This window comes from Hermetia illucens, chromosome 2 (assembly GCF_905115235.1).
Source record: "Hermetia illucens chromosome 2, iHerIll2.2.curated.20191125, whole genome shotgun sequence".
NCBI lineage: Eukaryota > Metazoa > Arthropoda > Insecta > Diptera > Stratiomyidae > Hermetia > Hermetia illucens.
This window is the reverse complement of record NC_051850.1, coordinates 98,495,552-98,508,746: the sequence shown is the minus strand read 5'-3', so window position 1 is coordinate 98,508,746 and position 13,195 is coordinate 98,495,552. Positions and strand designations below refer to the sequence as shown.

At 41.3% G+C, this 13,195-nt stretch overlaps 2 protein-coding genes across 2 annotated transcripts in view; one reads left to right on the top strand and one right to left on the bottom strand.

Annotated features, from left to right (window-relative positions):
* The window catches only part of LOC119649598 (CCN family member 4), a 236,649-nt gene that overhangs the window by 30,117 nt on the left and 193,337 nt on the right, over positions 1-13,195 (bottom strand). The gene's annotated exons all lie outside the window — the stretch shown is intronic.
* LOC119649597 lies at positions 3,405-6,595 on the top strand. The gene is made up of 6 exons (XM_038051811.1): positions 3,405-3,885; positions 4,738-4,844; positions 4,898-5,014; positions 5,076-5,317; positions 5,379-5,615; positions 5,690-6,595. Exons 1-6 carry the CDS (start codon positions 3,873-3,875, stop codon positions 5,958-5,960), a joined length of 987 nt encoding a protein of 328 aa, XP_037907739.1. The 5' UTR covers positions 3,405-3,872; the 3' UTR covers positions 5,961-6,595.

The window sequence follows — 13,195 nt, the reverse complement described above, 5'->3', positions numbered from 1 at the left end:
AAAGAGTGCCACCGTACATTTGTAGGCTGCTTATAGTCAGGGTGGTGCACTCGGTCTTGCTCTATGCAACATAAGTTTGGGGAAAAGTACTGCATATCTCTTTTAAAGCCCATAAACTGAGTCTCTCAGGAGATGCAGTGGTAGTCAACTCGGCAATGATGTCGATTATCTCCTGACAGATAAGTGATAAGCATATACAATGTAAATGGGTAATAATTAAACACATTGGTATATCAAGGCCAGTATTGTTTGAAGATTTCCACCCCTCAAAAAAGGTAGGCAATGAACGATTTTATTATTATACATTTTAAACAAAAAACAGTGCAACATTGTACACCATAAAATGATGTAAAAAGTCAAAAAGCCATATACAACATCTTTAACTACTCGAAAACGTCTCACACCAGATTTCATACTAATCATAGCACATACAGAGTTCACCTGTTCCACAGAATATTAGAAATCTTTTACAGGGGAGGAGAACAGAGACAATTTACTGGCCAAACACGGACATGAAATAGAAAAGACAAAAAATCACAATTTACATAGGACAACACCGACCTAATGATAGCAACGTAAATCAATAATACCATAGGAGGGGTGGTCCTCCACACTGAACCAAAGGTTCGCCAGCACAGTCAATAAGTTTTAATAGTTTGTCTGTCCTTTGAATCTACATGAGTGTTGCAAAAAAGACGCTAGTCTAAAGTAGCTTTCAGGAACTTGTTCGTAAATTCCCCCCCATCCATTAAAGGCAAACATTTTGCTATTTTCTTCTTTCTGTAAATAATATCATTGTGGAGAATTAGGCAAAACAACAGAGGAATCTATAATAAAGTTCCGATGATACAACATACTATACCTGTTTCCCTACAATCAGTGGCGACCAATTCAGCAGGCTCGCGTAGGCAGCGGATGAAGTCTCTCTCTCACTACGAAATAACGGCGTGGGCAGGTACAACATCTTACCGTCCCCTGTTGCACCAGAGATTCGTCGCGCTTTTTCCGCAATTTGCGTACATGTCTGTGCAGCGAGTCGCAAATCAGTACCGCTTTATTACTCGCAGCGATACAATCTAAGCCGTCATTAGGGAATGTGTTCGACTTGAGGTCATCGCTGAGACTCGTGACCAAGAATCGATGGGGGAGGAGTCGGCGGCATCAACAACACCACGCCGCACTGCAGGCAACAGTTTCAATTCTCCCCGAAGCACTCTTGTTCACCGCTCAGCTGAAATCTCCGCTGAGGTTCGGAGAGAGAGCGTGCATAGAATTTTTGAAAATGGATCCTTTGCGTAGAACAGGTATTCCTAGGCTCTATACATCTCGGGTAACTCCGGAAATTCTACCTCAAATCAATGATGCACCTCAACTGCATACTGATATGTTGCTGCTGCAATTATAATGAGCTGTGTATTGTGATTCAGTTGTCGCTGTCAGATTGTACGGTCAGAAGATTCGCTTTCGTGTTATCGGTTTGAGTGACCGAAGAGATCCACCATGAACAATTCAGCATAAATCAGGTCATTAGTCAGCCGGAGGAATTCCCACCTTTCCTCATTGCGGGAATTACCTACCTTGTCCCTAAAAAGGACATTATACAGGACCTTGCTGGTATAAGACCGATTACTTGCTTACCAGCCCTCTATAAAAATGTAACGCCCGTTATTAGTTGAAGGGTTAATACACATCTTGTGGACCCCAACATTCTGTCCGAAGGAGCAGAAAGGCTGCCGAGTTGGATCAAGGGGTTGCAAAGAGCTACTCGACTCATCGACTCCGTAGTTGTAAGACAAGTAACTACAGGCTAAAGAAATCTCTTTAGTTGCTATGTCGATTACACCAAGCCTAATCGACGTCCTATGTCTGTATCGCGTTAATCCGAAACTAACAAAATCTCTGGCGACAGACATGGAAGCATGGTATACCACCTTGTCAGTGCGTTCATCTGAGAGAGAGCTGATTCACATACGAATGGGCATCTTTCAGAGCGACTCGTTGAATCCCCTTTGGTTTTGCATGGCACTGAATCGCCTTTCATGGCTATTGAATCAAGGTAGAGGGCATGATTCTGCAATCAAATATGGCCAGCGCGCTAGGTGCGGTTGATGTACTTAGATGATGTTATGTATGCTGGTACTGATAACCACCTCAGAAGTCTGTTTCGAATAATACATATGTTTAGCTATAATATTTGGATGGAATTTCAAGCAATCAAGCAATCCGGAAAGATCATCACGAGCAGCATGCCGGACATGGCATTGGTGACCTGCACATCCAAGGTATGACTGAAACAGACTTTTACAAGTACCTAGACAAGGCACTCATGCTCGAGTTGGTGATCTGAAGGATGCTCTGCTGGCACGTGGTTGTTTGTAACGCAGGTTGACTCCACTTAAGGTGAAGGATCGATCTTTAAGTGGGGTAAAATCAGATCAAGATCAGTCGCTCTACATATATAATCGATGTTGCTATCCCCCATAATAGTAACATTGAACGGAAATGTGGAGAAGAGGCTGAATTTCGAGCCACTGGCTCGAGAATTCAAAAAACTCGGGCGTCTCGAGAAAGTGGCTGTAGTTCCTATAATATTGTTAGCTACAGGCATTATACCCAAATCACGCACTGCTTCGGTTGATGTCCTCAGACTCTCATACAGTCTGCTTCAAACTATGCAGAAATGTACCATTCTGCATCCGTGCTCAGTTTTATGGGGAGTTCTCTACATATTCTCCTATTAACCCATCATCAACCACCACTACCAATATCCTTTTATTTTTTAAGTAGTTAGAACCGTCCCAGCCTAAATGTTTGGCACTTAGTACAAGTATTAGGTAAAATGCGGCTTTTGCCGAGATTCCGACAATTCGGATAATAGCTAGAAAACGTAAATGTAGGTATAATCAACGGAATGTTTCCTACTAGAGATTTTCCAAAAATCATACCCATAACCTCTAAGACCATGGTATTTGGGTGGTCGATTTTTAACACAATTTGCAATAATAGAATGTTTTGAACATCAATTTCGGCCAATTGATCTATTTATTTCGGAAATGTACCTCATTAGCATCTATCTTAGTTTTATTATGAAGGAATTTAGAGAATTTGCTTCTCCAAAATCAACTAATTACGAATGTTAGCTCGCAGAGCACTCAGGCATGAAGTACGATTTTTTCTTATCCTTTTGTAGCGCTTTCATTGTCGCAAAGTGTACACGGTATTTAATCTAAAGTATGTATATCTGAGCAGCGCATCAGATGTAGAGCGGAACTGTGTACATACGAATACGTATGTAATCAAGGTTATTTCCCAAATCCTTTCTGCGCCGACTCCTGGCGGCGTGCATGAGGAAAAGCTCTAGCAACGGCTTCGTAGGTTTGTGTTGCTTCCTACCTCCGAGAAGTCCTTCTCGCCTGCCAGTATAAGTACGGAGCCGCCGGTTTGACTATTGTTTCGTCGGCAACAGAGACGACTACATTCGTCCTGTCTTGTGCTTAAAATCAATAGTTGCACACTCACTTGGTGAAAATTCCCGTCTGAAGATTAAATTTGGCCGAGTCGAAGAAAAAATTCATTCTCAGTGGCATTTAGGAGCAATCAGCGAAGTTATCAAGTTACCTTTTCTGAGAATTCAATCGTCTTCTCTGAATATTCATTTGGGAACGGCCGTTGGAGGTGAATTTGGAGGCAATCTAACATCAGTGTGGAAACTCGAATCCAAGCCTCCAGTGTCCTCCGCAAGGCCTAACCCGAAAAGTGGAAATAATCTGCAGCAATTTAGAATCGCGATATTCAATAAAGTCTTAATTTAGTGATAAGAAGCTTAAAGTGATCTGTGATTATTTGTGAGAAGTTTGAATTGTGCGAAACGTATGGATCTTTCCAGTGAGTATTGTTGTTATAAAGAGCTAGGCAGGGCTAGCAGAACGCATTTTTGAAGGTTATGAAATTTCGGCAAATCAATACGCTTCAGTAGGCCATCAGCTCCCACCCGAAGTCTAGTAGATTCACAGGATATTTGACTAAAAATTTATCCAGAAAAAACTGCTGCTTTAGGAGCTATTGTACACTACACTTACGCCAGGTTTCGTACCAGACAGTGATAATATTGCATAAAGATGTCTTCAGCGAGTCGCAGGCGGTACCTGGTATATATATAAATACAGCTCAACGAGAAGAACAGTCTGCACCAGCAAATTGTCGAAATGGTACATCCGATAACTGTTCCAATTACATAAATTCCAGCAAATGGAAGTCCTGAGAAGCCAATCAAATTCTTTTATATTTGGCCATGATCCACAATTTTCGTAGCTTATAGCTCCGCGTGCCATGAATCCTTAATAAGTCGTTTTATTACTTACATATTCTCTTTAGATAGAATGAGTTGGGAGCTTTATATGGATTCCACGGAGTAGAAACACCTCAAATCCATGTACGTAAATACATCTATAGTAAGACTTACAAGTTGCGGACGAGAAACTATCTATGCGGTGTGATTAATCATATTTCCTGCAATGTACTAATTGGAAAAACACAGTCAAATTCGTAGCTCAAAATCGATAGTGCTGGCACTATCAAATTTCAAATCTTGTAGAGCATTCTTCCGTCAGAGTATCTTTCGGTACTCAACAGCGATTTAGGCTCAAATTATCTGACGGCGATCCTAATTCCGTGAAGCCGAATCGATTGGGTTTTTAGTCAAGTAGGTGGCAATTGATATTTTTTTCCTTTCCCCAGAAATGGGAGTTAAAGCAGAAGGAAAGTATTTCCGCCTGGTTGAGTCTGAAGAAGAGCTGGAGGAAGTAATGCATTATTTAGAGCAGTTCTTACCCGAATCCATTAAGGTAATACGCACAGTTTCTCACTTCTCCGGTTCTGACATTCACTTCTTCCTCAGTTTCATCAAACTATCAGAACGTACCTGAACGATCGTATCTGGGATTTTTATTTCTATGTCACAAAGGATTGGCCGGAAACACCAATTTGCTTGCACTTCCCGGGATGTACATTGACAGTAATTGGGAAAATGTGGTAACCTAAGTGGTATTTTCGTTAAAGTCTGACTTTCTTTTCAGCCAAATGACAACATTTACGAAAGCTTTGGAATTTTTTGTCCGACCAAAAATATAGAATGTGTTGACATGTTGAAAGATGAGGATGTTCTTTTTGATTGGAGCAAACCAATTTGCTTGAATTTTACACATATGGCCATTATGAATCAATTGGAACCATTTAACATTGGAATAAGCTCAAACGAGGGGATAGAAGGTGACATATACGTTTACAATAAATTATCAGAGGACTTACAACTAGAGGAGTACTATCCAAGTAAAACAATCGAATTACTTGCTAAATTTCACTGGAAATTTTCTTTCCAGGTTGTCTTCCGACGACGTAGAGATGCGTGAGTTGACCACTGACGATGTGAAAGTCATACACGACCTTTATCCAGCAAATGAAATAGAATGTGTTGATTTATTTAAGATACTGGTGGAGAGGCTTCCTGGTGTAGGCATTTACAAAAAGGATACTGGAGAGATAGTCGCTTGGATGGTTCATTCCTATTATGGAGCAATGTTTTCCATGCAAACAAAGCCGGAATTCCGAAGGAAGGGGTGAGCCCTTTGCTCTTCACATACAGTTGAACTCTTTAGGGAATCAAATAATGTTAACATCTCTCTTCTTGCAGTTATGGCATTCACCTGGCTCGAAGCCTAACGAAAAAAGTTATTGAGCGTGGATATCGTCCATTCGTTGTAATTCGTCCAAAAAACGAGGCGTCCCGGAATTTGTATACCAAACTGGGTTTCGAACGAGCTTTCGAGATAAAACGCACATCATTCCAACCAAAAGCTAGTGATAACTCTATTGATAATGTACAAAGTGCTGTAGCCGGAATTTCTCTAGGAGATTCCAACAATGCAGACATCGCTGATGATCAAACCCCAGAGAATTCCTAAGAATAGTCAAAATTTGGAATTGTTCTAGCTGAAAACCGAGAAATTCTAAGCATTTTACAACCAGATTAGAAAAGGATATACTTCCATAATTTTCCACACTCAAAGGCACAATAAGACACTTTTAGCGCCTACATTTGTAATTGCTAATTGACACTCTTCATCCTTCTGTTAGTGATATTATCAGTTGTCTTTACGAATTTTAAGCCTTGCAATCAATTATTACTCTTTCATGCTCAAGATAAGCAATCCAAGGATGCAAGCGAAAGGAAAAGATAAAAAACTGCCTTAACTTTCTGAATTCATTATCAAAAACAAGAACAATTTTTCTTCCATCAATTTTCGAATGTTTAATAAAAATATATTATTTTTCTAGTTACGATGAAAAAAGCAAAAAATGTGAAAATTATTCTTAGATAGGCATTTTAACAAAAAGAAACAAAAACATTATACCTACGCATTGTATACCACGTATGCGTGAAGGTTTCGTTACGAATTTGAGGAAGCCTTGTGATCTTAGTTTATGCGAAACCAAAATGCAGAAACACAATTATAAATTGTATTTTGTAAAAACTCTGTAGACATTGCTATTTAAAATGAAAAGAATCAAATAAAGCGCAACAAACGTTTAGACGAAAGCTGCTTCTTATTACTGAATTACAGGCAGCAGTTCCACATTTAGCCAGGAAACTGGGGTGAGTATCCGCTGACTTTTAGTTTGATTGTAATCACGTTCCTAATGGAACTTTGAACACGAATGCGGAAATAAATGACCTGCTTGTCCTATCAAATAGCTACGTTCAACCTTCTTTTGGCGAATGCAGACATTTTCAAATTTCAGATATATTAGCTGCGGAATCCGTAGCCATGAGAACCATCATCCGCCTGGCATGCACCCTTTCTCCTAATTTTGCAGCCCCACCAAATCCCGAAAGTAGAGTTATGCTTAACTTCTGAAACCATATTAGTCCCCCTACAACTAATTGCAGCTCCATGGAAGTGTCCGTTGAGACGTGATCGTATGTATACCACCGTGCTGGCTGCCTAACAAATTTAAGCAGGTTTCTAGCCACCTCTGCCACCCTGACGTTAACTCATGTTGTTTCCTCTGTCTCGGGTGATACCTCACAGTCCGCTAGACCATCCCTGAGTACATAGCTATAATCTCAATTGTGAACTATTTTTCAAGACGCGTTTAACGTTATGCATATGTACGTACATCTTCAGTGTGTTCGATTTATATGCTACAAAGTCATGTATGACATATAACATGAAGATTAAAAACACATTCGTTTTTTAACGGAAAACATCTTGAAAAACTTTGAGTATGTTTTTTCCGCGACTGTATAAAGCTGCGTTTGCATCTGACACTTCTCTCTAGAAATAAAGTGTTGGACAAAAATTGTTTTTACCGTTAGCTTTGTACCGAAGAAGGGATATGTCGCTCCCGAAATTACTTAAATACGTTAAAAACAAAAACCTGTAGTTTGGAGAAAGCTACTCCCTGTCTATTAATTTTAGGCTGGACCACAAGTAGCAGACGAAAATCTAATCCCTTTGACCGTTGACATAATAATAATAATAATCGTTGGCCCAACAATCATCGATAGGTGCATCACAGAACTTACGGGCATTGATTTCCAAAATCTTTTTACGCTTGTGTTCCGATAGTTTATATATTTCTTTTGATCCAGTCACTGATTATTAAAGCATTGAGATGCGAAATCGTGAATTGATAAGGTTTTGAGTCAAGCAAAACCCTATACAAATCAGCTTCCAGTCTTTTTGTCTACACACACTTTTCTTCAAAACGGCTGCATCAATTCAAACGAAATTTGGTGCCTGGTACAGGAAGGCGACGCTTCACTTCATTCAATATAACAGACAGCGAATTACACAGACATGCCAGATTAACTCTTCTCTATCTTCATATACAGATGCATGGAAGACAGCGATCTTCAGAAGGTGGGGGCGCATCAACGAAGGGAGGAGCTGCCTAAAGTAAAGGAAGATTGAGATTCTTTCTAGGCGGTATCCTAAATTATTGAAACCAAGGGATAGCATGACAAAGAGGAGAAAATAACAGATGCAAAATTGAAATATTTGACAGTAGTTAGCATATTGCAGTTTTTTACAGTTAATAGGTTATTACAACCAGTACAGCGACACTATCGTTCTTCCAGGACGTAGTGCAACTTTTTTGACAGTATTATTATTGCTTTATAATACATCAGTATACAGTAGTATATTAATAGGAAATGTTGGTTTGGTTTGGTTGCGCCAAATATCAGCCTCATAAAATCTTTATATCTCAATCGTCCAGCTGCTGAAATTCCGACTTGTTTGTATTTGTTTTGAGTGAACTTCCACGGACTCAGCAAAGAATATTTAAGGTCTTCTTCTTCAGTCTTTGCCCTGTTCGCAAGTGAGGTCGGTCCTTTTTCATCGTATGCACCAGTTTTTTCTGGCAAAAGCTTGATTTGAACGCTTGGAGAGACTTTCAAATCACCACCCAGCCTATTTAGCCACCGTTGCTTCGGCTCTTGGGCGTTTTCCATTTACTCCGATGTTCAACAGGTGAATTCTTGTTATCACGAATTATCTGACCATACCATAGAGGGTTCCTCGCGCCATTTTTCCACGTTTAGTGCAACACCATACGGATCGCAAAAGTTCTCATTTCGGACATGATCATAGTGGCGCCGTTTATTACCGGTCAATACTCAGAATTATAGGGGACGACAGGGCCGGGGATACTAAGGTAAATTTTGGGTCGTAGATATGTCACAAAGTACACAAATTGTGGAACGCCACTTCGCTATTGCATCAAGCAATTTCATAACGAAGTTCACCATTGGCTAATAGCATTGATCTGAGGTATTTAAATCGCTCAATCCTGAGTAGGTCAGCGTCATTGATGATGATAGTGCTTGAGGCAATCACACTTTTTTTTAACATGTACTCGTACATCCCGTGTTGCAGCGTCAATAACAAAAGCAAAGAGGAGTGGTGAGAAGGCGTTTCCTTAATGAACTTCGATAAAGACACGAAGCGATTTCGATATACCCGCCACACTTCCCACTTTACTTTTTGGATCGTAGTAGAGCGATTTAACCCAGCCCATAGGTTCTTCTGGTATTAGCTGTTGCGAAAGAGTTTGTGTGGCATACGGTCAAAAGCTTTCTCTAGATCTAGGAATGCAATGTAAAGAAGGCGATGCTTCTCGGGATTTTTTCGGTAGTTGTTCACAAACCCGGCTTAATTCACGGGTATTTAGCCGATGTCGTGAATTCGGTTGTCAAAAGCGCGTTCAAAAATCTTTATAGTATGGGACAGTAATCGGATCAGACCTTAATTTAAACACTCAGTTGGACCACTTCACCTTTTCCATATGGGAACGGTGGCGCTTTCTTGACAGGCAGATTGTGTTCTACCTTCCACAGTAACCCAATTGAAGAATAATCAGCTGTCACTGTGAAACCAGATACTAACGAAAGTGGACTATGAACGACGCAGATGTTTCCAGAACAAGATATTTATGTAAAAGGTTCTTGAAACTAATGCTCAATTGAATGTAGCATATAATAGGAAATATCATGTATTCAATGTTTCTCACATAATAAAACAGGAAAGTGTTCATTCCTGAAATGCCCAGCTTTCGGTTTTCCGACTTGTCTCTCCTCTGGACGAAACCGTCAGTTTTTCTTTTTTTTGAATACTTGGGTGTTATGTCCCAAACGAGAGGTCCGCGGAAAAAGAAAAACGTGGGAAAAAGTTGCTCTCCATTTAGTCCGGTCCAACATCAAGTGGATGTGATGTTAGGATCCCTCGTTTCCCAAACAAAGGTTCGCTTTCGTACTATTCGCTTAAAAGACCGAAGAGATCTGGCATGAAAAATTTGCCTAGCACGTCGGTGCCGCTAAGGCAGCACATTGCTAGGGTGTCTCAAATCAGCAGCCGTGTCAAGAACAAAGTGCAGCGGGTGAACCGAAACTATGCATCCCCACTGAGACACCCGTAGTTGAAATTCTGGACACACTAAAGGAAAAACTTTCGTATGCAGTCGGTTTCGACAGTGCAGTGAAAGTCACCACAAACCTGTGCAGAATGCAAAATAAGCGAGAAACATGCGAAACTTCTTTAGATCACTCAACGAATCGCAAAAGAGCGTCCAGACAGTGCAGTTTTTGAAAGTGAAAAATATTGGGATGGCCTTTGGAGCTTATCTGACTAGAATGCTGAGCATGACGAGACTACTTTCGAAGGCACCCTTCAAGCTCCTATCCTGACCATGAATTTTGCAGACGATTCCCAAGAGGTTGTTCGAAGAGCCGTAAAAAGCTTGAAGAATTAAAGGGGCCCTGGTTTGGATTGGGAGCAGAAATTCTGGCGCAAAAAGTTCACAAGTATATACGGTTCGCTGAAACAGCATAAACCTGGACATTAGTCAGGCCTTCCTCACAGCGGGGTTACATACCTTGTCCGTAAAAATAACTCCCAGACACAAGGCCAACTACTTGCTAACCGCCCCTTACAAATTCGTAATGCCCGTTGTTACTGAAGGGTCAATGCGAGGTTGAGAAAATTCTGTCGAGAAGCAGATGGACTGGCCTGTTGCATCAAAGGGTTGCAAAGAGGAACTTATTAACGACTCAGCCGTTGTAAGGCAGGGAACTAGAGGCCACGGAAGTCTTTTTAGTTACTGCATCGTGATATCGTCCCGCGCTCGACACTAAATGGGTCCGCTTCGATTTTGTATGTTAATGAAACCCCGTTCATGGTTACCAGATGATGCTGGAGGGCAAGGTTTTACAGGTGCGATGCTGACACACTTGATTTGCTTAAAACTGAAGTCTGTTGTGTGTAGTAAACATGTCCAGCCGTGATATTCGGATGGAATTTGGTCTATACAGGTGTCAAGACCAAACCGTTCCCAAAGGGCATCACGAGCCGCATATCTGACTGGACTTGCAGAATTTCTGCAGCTTTGATCGAGAAATACTTCTACAAGTACCTTGGAATTCTGCAAGTCCAGTCTAAAAGTACCTAGGAATTTTGTTAGCAACGCTTGCACCACGTATTGTACCTGAATCCTTTACGGCTTCCCAAGATGTCCTGGGACTCTCTCACAGTCTAGTCCAAAGCCCGTGTTCAACGTTGCGTGGAGTTAAAAACAATAACGGTTTATTTATTCTTCCAAATTTAATCACCTCCGGATGAAATGCACTTATGCTAACGTATTTTCCAGTCCTCGAAACAATTGTTAAAATCGATTTCCTGAATCGCCTTTAGGGCCTTCTTCGATGCGGTTGAAATCTCCTCAATCGACTGAAAAGGATGTCCACGAAGTGGCAATTTCAGTTTGGGCGACTGCGGTACGATATACGCTGAATTTTTTATGAAAGTCGTGGAGAACCAATGCTGTATGTGAAGATGCATTATCGTGGTGAAGAAACCAATAGTTGTTGCTCTTTCAAAATAGATTGAATTGAGTGATACGTCGGTAATGTCAGCAAGGTCTTTAATTGACAAGCGATGAACTGGTTGACGTGGTTTTCATCACTAGATGTGGAAGGACGACCAAGAAGCCTATCGTTGCCAACGTGTTCTCTACCTTCTTCGAACAATTTGTACCAACTAAAAACACTGACTCTCGACAAAACATTATCACCAAATACCCTTTTCAACATATTCACTCCTTGAAAAAACGAAAAAATATGTTATTTTGCTGTTGAATGAAAACACGCGTGCCTCATCAACCGCTAACCCTATGGTCTCAAAATTTGACACAGATGTCAGTTAAGGTCTTACTAACTTAAGGAAAAAAATATCGCTATCCTTAATGCCCAGCAAATTTAAATTTAGTTGCCTTACTACTTTTTCATCACAGTAGTAATAGCTATTATATGCATTAGATGGTTGCCATTCATCTGTTAAGAGAGTGCCAACGAAGTCTAGGCACCATCGTCCACGATTCGCTGGAGTACGCTTGAGTTCCCTTCTTTTGAGCAATAGTGGCGGCCACTTTTTATGTGCTACTCTCATATAGCAACACAGAAAGAACATTACCGCAGGGCAGCCTTAATTTGATTTTAGTATTCAAATAATTGTATTATCAGATATAAGATAAATCACTGAAAGTCGATCTAGCGTTGTTAACGCGTTGAACTACACAAGTTCGGTGCCACATGATTCCGCTTCAGACCACAAATTCTTCTAAAATCATACCTTAGTGCAACGGGTGAATTTTGCACCATGATATGTCACTCTGGTGGTCAAAGGGTACTATAGGTCCCTCAACAGAGCCTACTTCAGCTTACAAAGACTGTTCCGCTCGAAGCGTCTCACCATAGGGTCAAAGCTCTTACTGTACAAGACTATGATCTTGCCAGTCCTCATGTATTCCTCGGAAACTTGGGTTCTTAGCAAGAAAAATTGCGAACTCTTGGCCGCGTTCGAGAGAAGAATCCTCCGAAGAATTTTTGGCCCCCTACATGAGGATGGACGATTCCGTAGCCTACACAATGACGAAATCTATGAGCGATACCATGACCGTCCGGTTGTGGATAAAATCCGGCTCAATAGGTTACGGTGGGCGGGTCACTTAATCCGTATGGATGAAGATGATCCCACCCGGAAAGTCTATAAGGGCAATATCTATGGTAGGAAAAGAAGACGAGGCAGACCCTGCCTAAGATGGAGCGATGGCGTGGGCCAGGACGCCAGACAGCTTTTAGGGATATCGAATTGGTGGACCTCGGCGCAAAACCGGGATGTCTGGAGTTCCTTATTAAGGCAGGCCTAGACCGGATACCGGTTGTTGCGCCGTTGATGATGATGATGATGATGATAGGTCCCTAGGGGGAAAAATGGATTGGTACCCACGATGGAGCATAAAACCTGGGAAATGCCTGCTGAACCAAACCCTATCTCCACCTCCACGTGGTGAACACTGGGAGCTCTTTCTTAACGAAAAGCTGCAGACGGAGAAGGATGAAAGCGAGTCTCAAGATCCTAAAAACGGGACAAATTGTACCAACTGATCCTCCAGGTTGGGGGTTGGGTAGGGCTGACAACCCTACATGGAAAAGAATTTGTTACGAAGCCACAACAGGAGCCTCGGAGAGGACGGATTACACAACGACAGACCCGGCAACGGCAACGGAATAATGATTTGCGCATTTTCTCATGGAACGTGCGCTCCCTGTACAGAGACAAAGCTGATAAGCAGCTAGCCG

What these genes read in the sequence shown, in the direction of transcription:
- LOC119649597 (XM_038051811.1), top strand. An exon ending in TCTTACCCGAATCCATTAAG is followed by an intron (nt 4,845 to 4,897) that starts GTAATACGCACA and finishes CTTCTTCCTCAG; the next exon opens with TTTCATCAAACTATCAGAAC. An exon ending in TCCCGGGATGTACATTGACA is followed by an intron (nt 5,015 to 5,075) that starts GTAATTGGGAAA and finishes CTTTCTTTTCAG; the next exon opens with CCAAATGACAACATTTACGA.